This window comes from Urocitellus parryii, chromosome 1, assembly GCF_045843805.1.
Source record: "Urocitellus parryii isolate mUroPar1 chromosome 1, mUroPar1.hap1, whole genome shotgun sequence".
NCBI lineage: Eukaryota > Metazoa > Chordata > Mammalia > Rodentia > Sciuridae > Urocitellus > Urocitellus parryii.
Window position 1 is genome coordinate 146,242,709 of NC_135531.1, and position 21,422 is coordinate 146,264,130.

At 36.0% G+C, this 21,422-nt stretch overlaps 1 protein-coding gene across 1 annotated transcript; it reads right to left on the reverse strand.

Annotated features, from left to right (window-relative positions):
- Positions 1-2,292: 2,292 nt before the first annotated feature.
- On the reverse strand, positions 2,293-16,631 carry LOC144255339 (uncharacterized). Its single transcript, XM_077799828.1, has 6 exons — positions 16,481-16,631; positions 14,498-14,596; positions 12,468-12,541; positions 7,796-7,889; positions 4,817-4,880; positions 2,293-2,370 (listed from the first exon to the last, which is right to left on the reverse strand). The coding sequence occupies exons 1-6, from the start codon at positions 16,629-16,631 to the stop codon at positions 2,322-2,324; spliced, it is 531 nt and encodes a 176-aa protein (XP_077655954.1). The 3' UTR covers positions 2,293-2,321.
- Positions 16,632-21,422: the final 4,791 nt, after the last annotated feature.

Genomic DNA, 21,422 nt, shown 5'->3' on the forward strand with positions numbered 1-21,422 from the left:
CTTGAGTAGAAGTCCACAGAGCACTGCATCTTTAAATAAGTATTTAGAATAATGATAGTGAAGGAGAGTGTGTTTTGAGAATTTAAGTGACAGAAGAATCCAGCAGTGCTGGGGCATTGTTAGGTGCAATGATATTTTCCTTCAGTTTCCAAAAGATTCTGCAAGCAGACTATGACTGCCATGCTCCAATAGGTTGCCAGGAAACTACTCAGAGACATGGAATCTTGCTCATCTCTAGACCACTGGCTACAGGAATCAATCAGGTCCCTAGGCTCCATGAACCAGAGTGTTTGTCAGGAAGTTCCCAAATTAGATAGACCCACTTGTCTGAGTCATGAACAAGTACTAAGGATGAGGGTTTTCTTGAAATTGCTAAATTTCCTCAGTATTCTCTGAGTGTGGTGGGAGACAAAGGAGCAGAGGGGCTCAGCTTATTCATGCAAATATCAGGTTAGGCCTTTTGCAGCTAGTGCAAATAAAGATAGTGTTGGATAATATTTGATTCCCAGAAACCCCCAAAGTTATGTGTGGCTAGATTTAGAAATCCTGGACAGAAATATCTTTTTTTTTTCTACTGTGTTAACATTAGGGAGTCTTAAACTCTTGCTGTTATTGTTCATTATTTTTTGGCCTGCTATTTGTATTTGTTTTCCATGTTATTTCATTTTTCTCTCTTTTTTTTAAATGAGAGTTTCATTCTATTTTGGGGGGGGGGTGGTACCCAGAGACAAATTTTATTCTCACTTTAAATCCTTTCATTTCTAATTTTTATTGCCCTTCTCCTCTTCTCCTATTCTGTCTCTCTTTAGTCCCACCACTTTCACTGTACTTCCTATTAAAAATATATTCCAATAATTGTATCTTAACCAAGGCAGGTGTTTTTGGAGGTCAACCTTGTTATTTCCTACTCCATTTTTTCATTTATTGCTGTTCTAGAGATAATTAAAAAACATAGATTTTATGTACAGTGAATACATGTTTTTCTTTATGCTGTGATGGTTGGTGGAGTTAACTCTCTCCTGACAGGAACCAGCCATGCACTTTACGAGAATCAAATAGACATAAAATCCATTGGGTAGGAAAAGTCTGGTATCTGGGAATTTCCATCAGCAATCTTGCTGGTTTGAGAGACTGGCCCCAACCTGTGACTTCTTACACAGTTCCATCAGTTTCAGCACTGCAATGGAGATGGGTTGACCAGGTGAGGCTACACAGCCACACAGCCAGAGTTGGGTGTGGCCACTATGCTAACCAACCTCTTTGCTGCAAGACACCTACCACACCAAAAAATAACATTCCTCCTGTTTCCAGGTGTGGTGGTGTATGCCTGTAATTCCAGTGACACAGAAGGCTGAGCAGGAGGATTATGAATGCAAAGCCAGTCTCAGCAAAGAGTAAGGTGCTAAGCAACTCAGACTCTGTCTCTAAATCAAATACAAAATAGGGTGGGGGGATGTGGCTTAGTGGTCTTGTGGCCCTGAGTTCAATCCCTAGTACACACACACACACACACACACACACACACACACACACACACTTTTCCTCTTTCTGAAAACTTATCCCTGCCTTTGATACACTCTCCCTTAAATGAAGAACTGGAGACATTTTCTAGTTGCTCAGCTGCAGCTCCACTGAAATTGGGGATCCATTTAAGAGCTCTGCTTCACCTTTCAAACTTAATTTCTAGCTCTGGCTCTTATTTTTTTACTAGTTATTTCAGACCTTCTTTTTCTCAGATGGCTTACATCTTATGAGTAGGGTGATGGTGGCCCCGTGATACTCTCCCCTTACAGTGATACTTGTGAGTGAAAGTAGCCTATAAAATATGCTCATTTTCAGCTCTGATACTCAGATGTAAATACTGCCCAGGAAACATCCCAAAGAGAAACTTGCACACTACAAGTACCCACATGAGTCTATGGAATAGAAATCCTTTCAAGTACATGGAAATGAACCACCTACTAACACAGACAACAGGAGAACAGAGGAAAAGACCTTCAAAATGTCATGATTTCCCCAAAATTGCATCCAAAGAATTAGGTCTAACCACAACTAAATAGATAAGGTAAATATAATTAAGAGTTGCATTGATTTCTTTAATTTTTTTTTAGTTGTAGCTGACCAGTTAACTTCTCTGTACTTAAATATTTAATTACTATGTTTGGATTCCCAAAGAGTATTGTAGTAGGTTATTTCAATTGGCCTAGTTTAATGTCTGGAAGCAAAAAAAAAAAAAAAAAAAAAGAAAGAAAATAAATGACCAGGAATTTAAATGGACACATGTGCCTACCTTTTGCTGGTGATGTGCAGTATCATCAATATCATGAAAACTCTTCTGTTCTGCCTCGGATGATCTGTCCAAATGTGGCTCTGTTGACAAATTTACAGATAAACTTCTTAAAAAATTCATGTGAAAGACAACTTATCCAAATAAAAAGGAAGAGTATGAATAATCTTATAATTTTGTTTTCCCAGTTGTATTTTTATTGAAGTTTTACTTTAGGAGAATGTATGTCGTATGTGAAATTTTTATTGCTGGTGTGTGGGCCTGTGTATTTTACCCCAAAACATGTGTATCCTTGGCAAATACTATAATGCTGACTTCAGATCCCAAGTCTTTATATTGGGAGACAGAGTGTCTGTAAAGTCCAAGGTTTACTGGAAACCCTGCAGGGGCCTGCCTCAGCCTCTCAAATACCTGCAATTATGGATGTGTGCCTCTGAACCCCATTTATACTGACATCGTTGACGAGTAATTTTACTGGTCCAATACCTCAGAAAACCACTGGGGGAGACACTAGGTATTCACCAGGTATGATGCCTATAATAACTCACAACTTGATCCATTCAACTTGAATAAAAATTTTATAGAAAAAAATTAAATTTCCATGTAAACCAAAATCATCACACTGTTGACTCTTTGCTCAATTATTAAATTTAAAAATCCTTTGTACTTAATTTTGTCCCAGATAAATGATCACATTTGCACCTTAATAAAATGAATTCCATATTGTTTTTCTTTTTAATTTCCCTTTCTTTTCATATTTTTTCTATTAAAATTGCCTCTGTCATGCAAAACATCCATGATTATACCTCTTATTCCTGACATAAACTGTTTTTGCTTTTCCTTGGGACTACTTTAGACATATTACAACTTTGGTATGGGGTAATAAACACATGAGCTGTAAAGTATTCAGTTTCCTATCCAGTTCATCAGTTACTGAACTTGAGGGAACTGCTTTTATATCATGTTACTGTCAACAGGTTTATTTATTTTTACCTATAGTTGAATTTGTGATAAGAGCTAGAGGTGAAACTAGGGACCAGGGGTAAAGATTTTTCTAGAGATAAAGATGAAAGAAGACTTCAAAAGTGAGGATATCCACTAGACAGAGGAAATGCTGAAAGAATGGAAGGCTATACATAGACACAGGGTTTAAATGGGACATGCTTGTCTGACTATATAGGGATTGTCAAGGAGAATGGCCAGAGGATATTGCAGGCAGAGAGAGGGATCAAATACACAGTGAGACAAAATTTGTATTATGGAAGATTCCTGGAGAAGTTAAGATGCTTGGACATCCTTGTGTTAAAGTGGGCCGATGGTCATATATGCAGTATATGCATAAATAGCAGAACCAACTTCAATGCAATATGCAGGTGACCTTGAGTGGCATGTGCATGAAATGGAGATGAATAATGAGAAGGCAACAGTGCACTAGAAAATTGATGCATCCTGATTGGATGGCATTTTTCTCAAAATATAGAGAGTAGAAAAATTTCAGTGAGATGTATAGAATCAATTTTAACTAAATGAACAAAGACAGAAGGTGGGTCTGAGTAATTTGAGATTCTGTTATTCACAATTACAAATGAGATGCTTAATACAGTGCAGGAACTTTGAATGTTGCTTTCATTTAGCAAGTAGTTTCTCCTGAAGCAAAATCTTCCTCTGTTGAGAGAACTCATTTAGAAGCTTGGTGTGAAATGTTCTTAAATTAGATTTACAAAACCCACAGGACTATCAGAAAAGTCTGTGGGAGAGGATCAATGGGAGATCAACTGCCCAGCATGCAAAATAATCCATTTCAATGCCAAGCATTGAGAAAAACATAAACAAACCATGTCATAGGAATATGAGAAATCTCTTATTGCTATGTGTAAGTTTATTTTTGATTTAGATCATTTAGTCCAAATTCCTGAAAAGAAGTTTCTCCAGTAATAATAGATTCATTTTATAGAAAGGAGTAAAATAAATTACATATGATTATACATTGCATCCTTTCTTGTTATAGACTGATCACATTAATGGTGAAGGGCACAAACAAAAGTAAAGCATGAAACAAAGTACAAGGTCTTGGAATTAGTCCATACACAAGTTGTCATAATAGAGTTGACATTCTCTTTTCAATGGGTTTCTCCTATGTCACAGGCTGAAACTGACCTCCTAGATTCAAGCATAAACCATATCTTCATTCTCTCAGGCATCTCAGTTCTAGCTCTTCCCCCTTTAATCTCCTTTTAAATTTAGGGAAGAAAGAAAATCAGCCTCATATTTCAACAAACCACTGTAATGACTGCAGTTTGGGAAATATAATTTTAGAGATAAGTATGATATAAGCACTTTTTAATATATTTTCCTCATGAATTTACAAAAATATTTTGAAAAATGGATCAAGCATCAACATCCACATGTTGTGGCAATAATCACAACCATTGTGGAATATATATATATATATAAAATGTGTGAATAGTTTGTTATCCTTTCAAAGGTTTTATTATATGCTTTCTAGAAAAGTTGTACCACAAAAGTTACCTATATTGAAGTTCCATGTTTGCATCGTCAATTTTACCCTTTTTTCTTCGATTTTGTTCATAGGCTTGATGTTTTTGGAGAAAAAATATAATATACATTTTAGATTTGATCCCATCCAGCACGCACTTAATAATGTAAAATAAACATAGAAGATGAATTTTACCTTGCAGGAATCATATAAATCCCGACAAACTGAAAAGAGATTGAGATGATGCTCAAATAAATCTGAATATGCAAAGGGGAGGGGGGAGGGTATGTGGGGGCAGGAAAGATGGTGGAATAGATGGACATTATTACCCTAGGTACTGTATATATATGGTGACACTACACTGTGTACAACCATAGAAATGTGAAGTTGTGCTGCAATTGTGTAGAATGCATCAAAATGCATTCTGCTGTCATATATATACCTAATTAAAATTAATTACTTTCCAAAAATCTGAATATAACAAAACTACCCTCATTACACACTAAATGAATATGGACCCTAGTCCTGGTAGTTAGCATTGGTGAAGACTACTTTAGTTTTAGGAATCCTCTTTCATTTGGGGGCTTTATGTTGAGCAATGACAGAAGACTCAAATGTACTAAATCAGAATCAGGAATATAGGTTTCAGAAAACTTGCAGTTAAGTTTCCAGTGGTAAAATCACTTTTGCAATGGTCTTTAATAGAATGCTAGAGATGCAGAATGTTGAAGAGCACAGTGATCTGTTTTCAGAAGAGGAAAAAAGGACCCTGAGGAGTGTAATAAGGAAACTGAGTTTAAAATGTGGCAGCACATATCTTGAGTGAAACCTATCAGAATCATTTTATCCATTTTATTGTAAGCATACTTCCTGTCCCTCATTTGCCTCATAATTAACAAATCCAATGTTTCAATGAGTTTTCAGGAGAAGGTATACTTATGTGCACATCAGAGTGAGTTTTCTGAGCTAATTAGCCCAGATATGTGTGTTTAGAATAAAAGGTAATACACATATTGCTCACTTATGTGAAAAACTGGTGTACCTTCTTTTCCCAGAATCCCTTGTTTAATCAATAATTGCTTTCTTTTTGCCTTATCCTGGGAAGACAGTGATTCCTTATCCATTGGAAAAAAATATATACAGTAAAGCTAAAGTGTTTGGACTAGGCAATACTAGTCACTTTTCCAAAAAGGAAAGTGTTCTGAAAGTTTTCAGAATTATCAGATATCAATAGACTAGTGTGTTTCAAAGAAATTTGTTGATACAAGAAGAGTATTGTATTGGTGTTGGAGGAGAAAACTTCATAAAAGTTTTCTGGTTGTAAAATGAGTCTCGTGTGGTCTATCTTGACAGCTTTTTAAGTAATTGCATGCAAGTTCCAGATGATCACAACATTTGCTTTCTAGAGTTCAGAATTTATCTCAGCCAAATGGTGCATTCCTGGAATGTCCAGGGACATGGTTTCTCACAAAGCACCAATAAAATAATGAAATCAACAATATTAAGGATGATAATGAGAATAATAAATATGGAAATATTAGCATCCTTTAAAGCAATGGATGCTTCAAAAATACAACACGGCTCATCTGAATGAGACATATGGATGCCTCACACACTGTGATGCCTCTGGATGTAGATGGAGGGGGAAATGGGTAGCTGCAGGTTACTCAGATTCTTCCAGTTGTAACTGATTCCTATCATGACTGCTTGGGATTTTGAGTTGAAACAGACAAACTGATGAGAATTCTTTCCTGCTCCTCATATTTCCTTGCTAAATTCTATGTTACCTTCCTCACATTCCCATCCCTTTAGCTTTCCCAAAGGAACCCACAGAATTGGGAGCTTGTCTCCTTACATTTTACATTTTATGTGTGGCTCTTTGCCATGGCTTGCTGCCTGTCAATGTGACAGATATATCTAAGAAATATCTTCTCTTCACCTTAGTCTTTGGGTCCCTCCCACATATCAAGAGACATGCTCTGAATGAAAAGCAAGATTTGTGCTTGCACTTGATCTGGTTGTGTCTTGAAATGTAGGTACTGATAGTGTTTCTTGCATAGTTCCCCAAAGGATATCCAATGCACAGCTCCAAAACATTTTTTCTACAGATCAGGATCATTTGAATCACCATAGAATATAATGAACATATAGAAGCTACAACCTACTGAGTCAGAACAAGTTTTTGAACATGGTCACTAAGAGATGTTTCCTAAAAGTTGCAGAGTGTCAGTGTGAAATTTGTCAGCTTTTAATTCCTCTAGGTTAATTTGAATGTCGCTCTGGATTCTTCCCTCAAAATAAAGTTTAGAAGAATCTTTAAGCTTTCCAAAGTTAATTTTAGATACCTGTGGATTTGGAAAATGCCCAGTAATAATTCCAAATCCTTTCAAATTTGCTGTTTCTGCCCTAAAATTTTGCCCTAGTGAGTAGCAACATGTTGCATGTCATTAAATTGTACACCTGCCTAATCATTTAAGAAAAGTGAACTTAGCTCTGTGGGAACCGGTCTTCAGTGCTCAATTCATTCCCAACTGTGAGTAAGTCAGGAAGGGTGGAAAAGTTAAATCCTCTCCATCATTCAACTTTGGAACTGGAAACACCCAAATTCTTCCCACATTTTGAAAACCCTATTCTTTTCTCTTCTCACATATTGTTGGGATTTCCTACCCTCTCCTGAGTACCACTGGTTCTTTTTTACTTTTATTCATTTTGACGATGTGTACTCACTACCTTCATCAGTCTTCATTCCCTCTTTTTTAGGCCTTTTCCTTATTTAAATTTACCTGTGATAAAAGCATGTCTCAAATGCAACTCACAGTTCAGTACCTTTATCTATACATCCAATTTAACCTGTGGCTGAAACCTACAGTGAGACTCCACTTCTTACAATTTTTTCTTAAACATTACTACTTATTTAATATGCACATGTCTTGCACAATTAGTATATACCAGTGCTCATATTTCTTGGACATATGCTTTTCAATGTATTTAGTATTCTATGTGGTTCTTACCTTTTCCAAGTTTACTTATTCCCTCTTTTGTGCTTGCATTGATCTCAACAGATTCAGAAGCAGCACACATCTCCTGATGTTGCTCAAAATCATTCTGGTAATAATAATGACAAAAATGAGTTACATATAGATATTATCATCACTCTTTGCACATCCCCATATTTACAATTGTGAAGTCTTTGAATTGGAGATTAGACCATTACATTTAGTGAAACTATATTTGCTTATGAGTCATGATCTTATGTAGCCCAAATGAAGCTGAGCTCTTCTCTCCATCTAGCTACCCATGGGATAAAACCAGGAAAAATGAAAGAGGAAATGTGTTCTCTGACAACAGTCACTGATTCACATATATTCAAAGCATCTCACATCAGTGCTTAACTAGCAATGTGTGCATTCCCCCAACAAAACTAAGAACACAGTAGAAAATAATCAAAACTCTTTTGAGGCTGGAACTTGATGTTATATAGATTTGAAATTTTAGACATAGGAGGGTTAAATTTAATTTTTTTAAAAAAATTTTCTTGTGGTTGGACATGATTCATTTATTTGATTGATTGATTTTTATGTGATGCTTAATCAAATCCTGGGTTTCACACATGCAAGGCAAACACTCTTATCACTAAGCCACAACTGCAGCCTGGGAGGGTTAAATGCTTAATGTCAAAATATGATGTTTGATGTGATAGAGACTTACAAATGTGTCACGTCAAGTAGAAAGAAAATATGCTTGGAATTGTTTAATTTGAGTCATAGAATCTTCCAAAAATTAATATGTGTCAGTAAAGTATTTACTTCATGAAAATTTCATTTTCAAGGAAGAGAAATTTGGAAAAAAATGTGTCTACAATTAATGTGGACAAAGGAAAACACTGCATTTGGGTAGAGTATGCAAACATCTTCATTGAAGAAAGTCTTGGAATTCCATAGAAGGAAGGCACTATTTAATGACTGAGTATTTTCAGAGATTTGAGCCAGAAGAACTGGTGGATGGAGCCAGAAAAACTGGTGCATGGCTGCATCATGAATAAGTCAGGCTCTGTGGAAATGCTGGAAAGCCACGACAGAGAACCAGTGATGAGATGAAATACAGAATCCATTGCTTTTAAAAAAAGAAATGCATTCATTGAAGAAATACACTGCAGCATTGCCAGGAAAAAGTAGCAGAGCACAAGTAGTGAATCTCTCCTCTCGAAGGCTGAGGAGTATGTCACTATCCCAATTAAAAAATGGAAAAAAGCAAGAGATACACAGTTCTTAAATCAGGAATTACAAAATGCCCACTAGAATTCAAGGAAATACCATTCAAAACTGCATTGGCATTTCAGATGCCCACAGTCAGAATGACATTTTTCAAGTATTCAAATAATAAGTGCAATTCGGGATGTGGCAGGAAAGTCCAATCCTAGACTGCCAGACTGAAAATTAAGACCTTTACACTGGAAAGCATTATGAAGATTTGTTTAGATTCTAGGAATATGATCCAGCTTTCCAACTCCTTCCAATTAATCCCAGTGGATGAATCAGAATGCACACATGATATATGAACTTGAATTTTAGCACTGCAAGTCACATTTATAGAGTTATAGAACTAATTGATAACCACCAACAAAGAATGAATTAAAGAAAACACATGGAATATTCAGCAATGATTTTTTAATATTTATTTTTGTAGTTATACACAATAACTTTTATTTATTTTTATGTGGTGCTGAGGATTGAACCCAGGGCCTTGCACATGCGTGGTGAGTTCTCTACCGCTGAGCCATAAGCCCAGCCTCTTCAGCACTGATTTTTAGCAATTTGGTTATTCTTGATAAATCATATGGCAAAGTGATTCCTCATATAGTGTATTAAAATACTGCCTTAAAAAAATAAAATAAAATACTGCCTTAAATCTCAAACATATAAAAGTTATAGCAGCAAGATCTTCTTAATTGTATAAAAATTATTTTAGAGAGATAATAGGAAGCTAATATAGATTCCTTTCAACTCAAATACAACATTTTCAGCAAAGGAGAGACTTGGATTTTTGCATGGTTTTCAAACAAAGTTAAAAATACTGCCCAAAATCCTAGGCAGAATTAGACTGTGAGTGCAGGATCTTTTTCACTCTGGTTACCTCACAGAGGCTTTTTTCCTGGGATAACTGAAAAAACATATGTTCCTATTTCAACTTCTATCAGATGAAACCATGGCACAAAACAATAGTTAGGAGGCACCCAAAAGAAGAATTAATATGGGTTTTAAAAATAATCTGAGACCAGATCTGCTGAGTGCTCTGGGTAGCTGCAGCTTGGACCTGTGGTCTGACAAAGATTAAAAAGTCATGGTACTTTCATTGAAATGTGTTGTTTGAAGCTCTAAGCAGGCTGCATTCTAAAAGCACAAATCAGCAGCCATACCAGGGATGGTAAACAATCTCAGCTGAGAGGCATTTGGAGATTTGTTCATATTTCCAACACACTGGTGCTTATAGAAAGTCTCCTGGGGATTACAATAAAATCCTCAGGGCACACACCTTGGAGAAGAGTCCCATTGTAGTAACTCTGTGTGCTGGATCAGAAACCACTGCAGGTCTTGCAACTTCAAAACACAGAATCAACTCTCCTTACAAAATGGTGGAAGTTTACCCTGATCAAATGGTGTCAGGATAGTGATAATTAGAATGGGATGGAAACTCTCATCAGGAATACATGTGTTGTGCCTGTTGGATAGTTATTTTGAGTAGAGGTCCACAGAACACTATCTCTTGAAATGGTTGTTTAGAATAATGACAGTGAAGGAGAAGTGCTTTTTGAAAATTCAAGTGACAGAAGAATCGAGCAGTGCTGGGGAATTATAAGGTATAATGGTGTTTGCCTTCAGTTCCCACAAGAAATTACAGATTCTGCAAGCAGATCATGCCTGCTCTGCTCCAATAGGTTGTAAGAAAACCCCTTAGAGATAGGGACTCTTGCCCACCTCTACATCACTGACTATAGGAGCCCATCCTTGGAGTCTGCATTACTCAGTAGTTCCCAGGATTCAGGCCAGAGTGTTTGTCAGTTTTCATGTTAGATGGGCCCACAGTCCTGTGCATATGAACAAGTACTAAGGGTGAGGATTTTCTTCAAATTGTAGAGTTCCCTCATTTCTCTGGGTGGGGTGGGGGAACCAACGAGCCTATGAGCTCAGCTTATTCATGCCAATAGCAGGTTAGGTCTTTTAGGGCTAGAGCAAATAAAGAGCTGGATTATTTTTGTTTCCCAGAAACCTCCCAAAATAGGTTTCTAAAATTAGAAATCCTGGACAAACTATCTTCTATAATGTTAGTATAAGGGAAATCTGAAGCTTTTGCTGTTGTTGTTCTTGATATGTTTTTGTCTGCTATTGGTATAGAGTTTTTGCATTATTTTGTTTTTCACCTTCAATCTTATTTTTTTTCTTAAAATTTCATTCCATTACTGTGTGTGTGTGTGTGTGTGTGTGTGTGTGTGTGTGTGTGTGTGTTTGGGGGGGCTGTGCATTCACTATGAAGTGGCCAATTTAGTTCTCATTTAAAAATTTTCTTTTCAACTTTAGTTCATTTCCCCCTCATCTCCAGGACTTTGGTCTCTGTTATACTCACTTCTTTAACTTTTCTTCATTTTTAACAGAAGACCTAAAAATTATAACCAAGGCCTCTTTTGATTTGCCAGGTAAATATTGTTATTCCCTACTTCATCTCTTCTTTTTGTGGTGTTCTAGAGATGATTTTAAAAATACATTTTATTTACAGGTGTAAGTGTTTTTCAATAAACTGTGATCATTGTTGGGAGTTTATTGTCTACTCTCACAGAAATACCTGTGAGTGAAACTGGCATGTGGAAAATGCTGGTTTTAGAAACTGATACTCAGATATAAGCCCTGCTCAGGACACATCCCAAAGAGAATCTTGAACACTACAAGGACCCACGTGTAATAGTGGATGAGAACCCATGCAAATGCATGTAAGTCCTTTACATAGTAACACAGATCATATGAGAACAGGAGGCAAACAACCCTTCAGAATTTCAGAATTTCCCAAAAATAGCATCCAAAATCTTTGGTCTAACCTCACATAAAGAGGTAAAGTAAACATTTTCATAATTTTATTGATTTCTTGCAGACAATGGATAGGAAACAGGTATTGTTTGTACATTAGCAGAAAAATACCAAACCTGAGGTGTTCTCATTCCATAAGGAGAGAGTTTTGTTTCTTATTGGAGCCTGTTCCCTTCCTCAATGGAGACACTTGCAAACCTTGGCCCAGATGACAGGGAATGTGAAATTAAATGTTAAGCCTTTGGGAATGAAGCTGTTTTTTCCATGAATGGATTCAGTGAGTCATTGCCTTTAGCGTGTTCCTAGTTTCAACTGGTTATTTCTAAGTCTCCAAGTTATCACTCTCCACTTATGGATGGCACCCAGATGCAAACACCAACATTCTTCAAAAATATAGGAACAATGCTAACATAAAGCTTACCTGTAATCACCTTGATTTCTAAAGCTATTTTTATATTAATGATCTGTTAACATCTTTACACTTAAATATTAAATTGTGATGTTTGGATCCCCAAAGAGTGTTCTATGAGTTCAATTCATTTGGCCTAATTGATCTACTGAGAATGAGAAAAACAGAAGTAATTTGGAATTTGACACATGTACATACCTGTTTTTTGCTGTGCCCAGCACATTTAAGTCCCCTTTGCTCTTTGTGTGATGACTTTCCCAAATGGGACTCTGCTGAAAAATGCACAAATTTATTAAACTACTTAAAAAATAATGTGAATGGCAATTAATCCAAGTAAAAAGGAACAGTAGTAATGATCCTATCATTTTACTTTCCTCAAGTACAATTTCAATCAAGCTTAATTTTAGGTGAGTATATCTCATGTTTGAAATTTTTATTTTGTTTGCATGTAGGCCTAGGTATTTTATCCAGGGACATGTGTGTCCTTGGCAAGAACTATTGTGTTTATACCAAATTCCCTGATTAATATTTGGAGACAGGGCATCTGTAAATACCAAAGTTGGCTTGAAACCTGACAGGGATCTGTCCTCAGCCTTTTAAGTACCTGCAATTATGGATGTGTCCCTCTGAAGCCAGTACATATTGACATCAATTAGGGGGGATACCCTGTGTCACTATGTACAATGCTAACATAACTCACAGCTTGATATACTTTAGATGAAAGTGAATTTCACAGAGAAAAATTTATATTTCTATGGAAATAGGAGGCATCAGAATTTTTACTATCTCTTATTTTACATATTATACTTAAAAATGTCCATTGTACATCATTTGTGATGTCTTCCAAAAGTGATCACACTTACATCTTTATCAACAAACTTCATAGTTTTTAAAAATTTGTTTTGTTTCTTTTCTTTTTTACTATTAGGAATCAGTCTGTCTTGTGAAGCATCTATGTTATTCCTGATGTAAAGTCTTTTTTCTTTTGCTGGGGCTACAACAGACATTTTATAGCTTCCAAACTGGGTAATAAACATGTGATGTGTAAAATATTCACTTTCCTGTCTACTTCCTCAATTCCTGGACTTGAGTGGACTACTTTTATATTATGTTGCAGTCAACATTTGTATTAATTTCCACCACAGTTGAGTTTGTGATAAGAGCCTTAGAAAACAGGTGCTAGTGATGATTTATATTTTAGAGATGGAGATAGTGGAGACTTCAGAAGTGAGATTACCCACCAGAGGCTAGAAATACTCAGAGCTGAAAGGCTGTACATAGAGACAGGGTTTAAATAGGAACATATTTTTTGATGATTTAGGGATTGGTGAGAGAAGAGCAAGAGGACAGTACAGGCAGATAGAGGGAACAAGATAGAGACTTGCAGTAAAGAAATAAGAAGTGCAGTAAACTACAGCTAATGTGAATGTTGCTTTTCTTTACCAAGTAGTTTTTCTTATGGTAATATCATCCTATGTTCAGGAAACTCCTTTAGGAAGAAGGTGGGCAATTTTCTGAATCTTGGATATATGAAACACACCAGAAAATGAGAGGTCTGTGAGAGAGGTTCAGTGGGAGATCACCACTTAGCATGTAAAAGGATCCTGTTCAGTGCCCAGCATTGAGAAGAATAGGAACAAATAAACCATGTCAAAGCAATATGAGCAAATGTTTCTTTGGTATATGCAAGTATATATTTGATTTACAACTCAGTCAAAATTTCTGGAAAACTACTCCAACAAATGGACATCTATGTGCAAAGAAGGGCCAATAAAAGCAGCAAAATGAATTAAATATGTGTGTTGAGTAAAGCCACAAAACTCAAAGTACTAGAACAAAATCAGGAATATGGGTTCAGTAATATTTACATTGTTGAGTTTCTAAAGGAAAAATCATTTTTGGAATGACCAATTATAGAAAGACATAGGTATATATACCAGTGTCAAGATGCAGAATGATCTGTAGTCAGAGGAGGAAAGAAGAAGCCTGAGAAATTCAATGTCAAAATGTGGCAGTACAAATCTTTAGTGAATCTTATCAGAATCATTTAATACATTTTATTATGTTTCCTAATCCTTATTTGCCTTATAATTAATAATTCCAAAATTGTTATGAAATTCCCAGGGAAAATATAATTGTTTGCTCATCATGGAGAGTTTTCTGAGCTAATTAGCTCAGATATATGTGCTGAGAGCATCAGCTAACACCATCTCAATGTTTGTTCATACCCATGTGGAAAACTGGGGTGTCATCTTTTCCTTTATCCACTCGTTTAACCACCATCAGTTTTATATTTTCTCTCTTGTATGAAGAAAGTGTTATAACATCTATGGAAAAAAAAGATGTATGATAAGGCACAAAGGTTTCAGACAAGGCCATCCCAAAGAAAAATTTTTCTGAAAACTTGAAGAGTTATCAGATACCAATGAACCATTGTGTTTTAAAGAAATTGGTAAATACACTAAGAGTAATAGTGTTAGTGTTTGAGGAGTAAACTGAATAAAAGTTTCTGGTTAAAATTTGAGTCTGGTGTGGCATATATAGACAGCTTTTTAAGGAATTGCACACAAGTCTCAGATCATCCCAACATCTATCTGCTTTCTAGAGCTCAGAATTTATCTCAGTAATATGGTGAATTCCTGGCATGTCCAGGGACATGGTTTCTCAAAAAATCAGTAAAAGAATGATGAAAGCAAAATATTAAGGCTGTTAATAAGAAATGTATAGATGAAAATATTAGACTTCTTTAAAGTAACGAATCCTTCAAAAATGCAATGTTGCTAATCTGAATGGCACATACGAATACCTCACACAATGTGGTGCCTACTAAATAAGAAGGGGAGAAATTAGTAGCTGTAGGTTACCCTGATTCTTCCAGCTGCTACTGGTTCTTATCATCTTAGAACCAGATTCTGACTTGAAAACAGACAAACTGAAGAGATCTGACTACAATTGTCTCCATTTACTTGCATTTTCTACCTAAATGCTATTTCCTCCCTCACTTTCCCTTCCCTGTAGTTTTTCCAAAAGTATCCATAAAGTGGGAGCTTCTCTTTTTCCATTTTACACCCTTTATATGGATCTTTGCCACTATTTGTTGCCTGCCAAAGTAACAGATTTATCTTAGAAATATCATTTCTTCATCTTAGTCCTATGTCCTTTGCACATCTCAAGAGACATGCTCAGAATGAAAGCAAGATTTATGATTGCACTTGATCTGGTTGTGTCCTCAAACCGTAGGAATCAATAGCAGTTCTTGCATATTTCCCTAAAGGAGACACAATGCACAGATGCAAATCATGTTGTCTATACACTAGAATCATTGGAATCACCTTGGATTCTAACGGACAAGTAGAGGCAAGAGTTTGAAGATGGTGCCCAAAGGATGATTCCTTATAGTTGCAGAGTTCCAGTGTGAAATTTGTCATCTTCAAATTTGTCTAAGTTAATTTCAATGTATCTGTGGATTCCTCCCTAAAATGTCCCCACAAATTAAAATTCATAAGGATGTATAATACCTTCATTGATAATTTTTCATTACTAATTTTAGATTAACTTTAGATATCTGTGGATTTTGGACATGCTTACTTACCATTCATACTTCTTTCTACTTTTACATTTGGTGTTTCTGCACTATCATTTTGCCCTAGGCTGTATTAACATATTGTATGTCATTAAATCATTTGGGGTAACTGAACTTAGCTCTGTGGCAACAGGTCTTCACTCCTCAATTTATTCCCAACTGTGAATAAATCAAAAAGGGTGGGAAAGTTTTACTTTCCCCTTCACTCAACTTTGAGAATGGCAACATACAAATTCTTCCCACATTTTTAAAACCCTGTTCTTTTCCCTTTTCAAGTGTTGTTGAAATTTCCTACCCTCTCCTGACTACCATTTATTCTTTCTATTGTTTTTACTATGTGTGCTTACTGCCTTTCTCAGTCTTCACTCCCCCTTCTTCTGTGGTTTTCCTTATTTCAGATTTACCTGTGAGTGAAGCATGTATCAAATGCAACTCACAATGCAATTCTTTAGCAATACATTCAATTCAACCTGTGGCTGAAAATCAATGAAATACACCATTTCTTATGTTTATTTAACCCTACTATTTATTTTAATAGACATATTCCTTGAATAAGTACTGTATACCAGTGCTTATATTTTTTGGCCATGCCCTTTCCAATGTATTTTGTATTCTATATGGTTCTTACCTTGTTCATGTCCATTTATTGTCTTTGTGCTTGGTTCAAATTTACTGGACACAAAAGTAGCACACACCTCTCGATGTTTCTCAGAATCACTCTGGTTAAAATAATGACAATAATAAGTTTCATATAGCTTTCTGCATCCCTCTATGACCATCATTATATTTATAGTAGGAAGACATTGTAATTGCAGATTACACCATTACATTTTCTGCAACAATATTTCCATGAGACATGAGACACATTTTCACATGCTGTCCTGATGAAGCTGAGCTCCTCTCTTCATCTGGCTACTGATGGGGAACATCAGGAAGAATGAAAGAGGAAATGTGTTCTCTTACACCAAACTCACTGATATGCATATATCCCAAACAACTAACATCAGTGCTTAATTAGTAAGCTCTGCATTCTTACTCAAATCTAAAAACAGAGTAGAAAATTTATTTAAAATGCTTTTGTGAATTAGATTTCATGTTTAACAGATTCACTATTTGTAACAATGAAGGGCCAATTGTTTTATTGATTTATATGATATTTGTTATGATAAGACCCTTCCAATGGGTCACCTCCAGTAGGAAGAAAATACTCTTGGACTTGTTTCAGTTGAGTCTCCAGAGACTTCCAAATATTTGCCTCATTAAGCAAAATATTTAGATAGTCAAAATTTCATTTTAAAAGAAGAGAGTGTCAATAAGAGAATGTGTCTATTTTGTATTCTAATTTGTTACATATCACAGAATGATTACAATTCATATTACACATAAAGAACACAATTTTTCATATCTCTGGTTGTGTATAAAGTATAGTGCATATTTTATGTGAACAAAGAAGCACACTCAATTTGGTTAGAGTATGCAATACTTTTCATCAAAAAAGGAACTAATAGGAATTTCAAAATAGTAAGGCAGTAGCACAGCATCACACTGAGTTTCTTAACTGACTACTTTCAAAGTTTGGAATCAGAAAAACTGATGAATTTGCATAATGAATAGGACAGCCTGTGTGGAAATACTAGGGACCCTCAACAGGAATCAGTGACCAGATGAACATACATGTGCCTACACACCATGTAGGGTCAAGCCACTCAGCTGACAGGCATTTCAAGTTCTTGTCCATATTATCACCACACTGATATTGTAGACACCATCCTGGAAATTACAATAAAATCCTGAGGGCAAACACCTTTGAGAAGTGTTCCATTGTAGTACCTCTGTGGGCAACGCAGTAATCATGGCTTTTAAAACAAGACATGCATTCATAGAAGAAATAGACGGCAACAGTGCCAGGGAAAACTAGTGATGTGCAAGCAATGAATTCCCCTTCTAGAGGATTGAGGAGAGTCTCACAAACCCAATTAGGCAATGGCAAAAAGCAAAAAATAGGAAGTTCTCAAATCAGGAATTACAAATTGTTCACAGATATATCACATTTGGTCAATATCATGCCATGACTTTATTCTCTTTTATTGCTGAGTAAAATTCCATTGTGTACATATGCCACATTTTTTTCCATTCATCTATTAAGGTCATCTAGGTTAGCTCCACAGTTTAGCTATTATGAATTGTGCTGCTATAGGAGGGGGAGCAAGGCAGGAATAGATGGACTCTAGATAAGGCAGAGGGATGGGAGGGAAAAGAAGGGTGCAGGGGGTAAGTAAGGATGGCAGAAAGCGATAGACATCATTATCCAAAGTACATGTATGAAGACATGTATGAATTGGTGACAACATATTTTATATACAACCAGAAATATGAAAAATTGTGCTGTACATGTGTATTAACAGTTGTAATGCATCCCACTGTAATTTATATTTTAATAAATAAAAAAGAAATATCATTTAAATCTGAATTGATATTTCAGATGTCCCCAGTAAAAATGATATTCATCAAGTAGTCAAAAAATAATGCAGTGCAGGATATAGCAGGAAAGTCCAATCCTACACTGCCAGACTGAAAATTAAGACTTCTACACTAGAAAGCATTTTGGAGATTCCTCAGGATTCTAAGAATATGACTGCCATTTGACCCAACTTTTCTACTCCTCGATCAGAACCCCAGTGTACCAAAACCAGTATGCACATGTGATTTATGAATGTTGCTGTTTTAGCACTGCAAGTCAAGATTGTAAAGTTCTGGAACTAACTCTGATACCCCCCCCAACAGTAAAATGTATTTTAAAAAAACCAAAAAGACACTTAGCACTGAATAAGTAGCAATGAATAAGTAGCAATATACTTATTCATGGTACCCCACTATGTCAAAATGAATCCCAATCCTTTATATGAATTCAGCGCCCTAAAATATTCTAATATACAAAAGGCACAACAGCAAAATCTCCTTAATTATATAAAGAAAAAATAGTTTAGTACAAATAGGAAACTAATGTAGATTCCTCTCAGTTCAAATACAACATTCTCAGCAAAGGAGGGAATTGAATTTTTTAAGGTGAATCAACCAGTATTCAAAATACTGCTAAATATTCTAGGCAATATTTAAGAGCCTCATCACCTAATGCACATTATCCATACTTTTTTCCCAGATTTCAGAAAAACATTTCATCACTATTTTTTAATAAGATGGTCCTCTGAAACAGTAGTTAATGGAGGTACTCACAACAAGTATTAGAGTGGTATAAACTGAAACTGAGACATAGATCTGTTGATAGCTCTGGGTGGCTACATTTTAGTTCTGTGGTCCGCCTGAAGATTAAAAGTTTCTGAAACTTTCACTGAAACATATTGTTTGATTTTCTGTGACAGCAAGTGCGAAGGTTATGCCTGGTAAAAATTGCTCTCCTGTAAAACTACATACATGTGCATACACACCATGTATAATCAAGCCACTCAGTTGAGAGGCACTTCAAGTTTTTGTCCATATGATCACCATACTGATATTGTAGACACCATCCAGGGAATTACAATAAAATCCTGAGGGAAGACATCTTTGAGAAGTGTTCCATTGTAGTAACTCTGTGGGCAAGATCTGAAACCATTGCATGTTTGAACTTCCCAGATGCATAGCCAACTCTCCACACAGAATGGTGGAGGTTCACCTTCTTATATGTTCTCAGGATAGTGATAGGAATGAGCTGAAAATTCTCATCAGGAATACATGTGTTGTGTCTGTGGGGCAGTTAGCTGCATAGTGTTTCATAGAGCACTGCCTCTTTAAATAGGTGGTTTAGAATAATGATAGTGAAGGAGACTGCTTTTTGAGAATTCAAGTGACACAAGAATCCAGCAGTGCTGGGGAATTGTCAGGTGCAATGGTATGTTCCTTCAGTTCCCAAAAGATTCTGCAAGAAGGCTATGACTGCCATGTTCCAATAAGTTGCCAGGAAACCCCTCAGAGACATGGAATCTTGCCCACCTTTAGACCATTGACTACAGGAATCCATCAGGTGGTCTGCATTACATACTGGTTCCTAGGCTCCATGAACCAGAGTGTGTGTCAGGAAGTTTCCACATTAGATAGCCCCAAATTTCTGAGTAGATTAACAAGTAATGATGGTGAGATTCTCCTTGAAATTGCTAAGTTCCCTCAGCATTTTCTGTATGTGGTAGGAGACAAAGGAGCAGAGAAGCTCAGCTTATTCATGCAAATAACAGGTTAGGACATTTGGAGTTAGAACAAATAAAGTGTTGAATAATATTTGTTTCCAAGAAACCCCCAAAGTTATGTGTGAGTAAAATTAGAAATCCTGGACAGAAAGAAATATCTTCTTTTCTACTGTGTTATTATTAGGGAATCTCAAAGATTTTGCTATTATTGTTTTTGATATTTTGTTTGATAATTTCTATGAGTTTTCCATGTTATTTATTTTTCTCTTTCTATTTATTTGAGAGATTTATTCCATTCATTCATTTTTTGTTAGCCAGAGAGAATTTTTATTCTCATTTTAAATCTTTTCATTTCTCATTTTTATTGCATTTTTCCTCTTCTCCTATTCTAAATCTGCTTACTCTCACCACTTTCACTCTACTTACTTTTTTGAAATATGTTCCAATAATTATATTATAACCAGGACATAATTTTTTTGCAGGTTAACCTTGTTATTTCCTACTCCATCTCATCATTTTGTGCTGTTCTGGAGATCATTTAAAACATATATTTTATGTACAGTGGATACATATTTTGGTTTATGCTGTGATCATTATTGGAGTTTATTCTCTCCTGACAGGAGCCAATGTGAACTTGGTGTGAATCAAATTGACTTAGAAGCCACTGGCTTCTTACAAAGCTGTGTCAGGTTCAGCACTGCACTGGAGATGGGTGGACCAGCTGGAGCCACACAGCTACACAGCCTTTCAGAGTTGGGTGTGGCCTGTCAAGATGCCAATCAACTTCATTGCTGCAAGAACCCTAACACACCAAAAAGCAATATTCCTCCTGCTAAAAACTTATCTCTGCCTTTGATCTACTCTCCCTTAAATAAACAACTTGATCCTTTTTCTAGTTGTTCAGTTCCAGCTTCTACTGGGATTGGGGAACCTTTCAGGAGCTCTGCTTTCCTTTTCAAACTTAATTTCTGGCTCTGTCTCTTATTTCTTTACTAATTATTTGAGACTTTCTTTTTTCCCAGGTGGCTTACACCTTCTGAGCAGGAAACTACCCTGGCAAGGTGATGGTGGCTCTGTGATACTCTCCCCTTACAGAGATACTTGTGAGTGAAAGTAACATGTTAAACATGCTCATTTTTCAGATGTGATCCTCATCTATAAACCCTGTCCTGGAAACATCCCAAAGAGAAACTTGCACACTACAAGTACCCAGGAGACACTATGGAACAGAAATCCATTCAAATGCACGGAAATCTACCATCTACTAACACAGACAACATGAGAACAGAGGAAAAATACACCTCTCAAATTTCATGATTTCTCAATAATTGCATCCAATGACTTAGGTCTAACAACAACTAGATACTAAGAGAAAATATGTTAAATAAG

Coding starts and splice junctions, on each gene's coding strand:
- LOC144255339 (XM_077799828.1), bottom strand. CDS start 16,631: ATGGTCATAGAGGGATGCAGAAAGCTATATGAAACTTATTATTGTCAT. Junction 14,597..16,480: donor AATAAATGGACATGAACAAG/GTAAGAACCATA, acceptor TTTTTTCCATAG/ATGTTATAACACTTTCTTCA. Junction 7,890..12,467: donor CTGGGCACAGCAAAAAACAG/GTATGTACATGT, acceptor TATTATTACCAG/AATGATTTTGAGCAACATCA.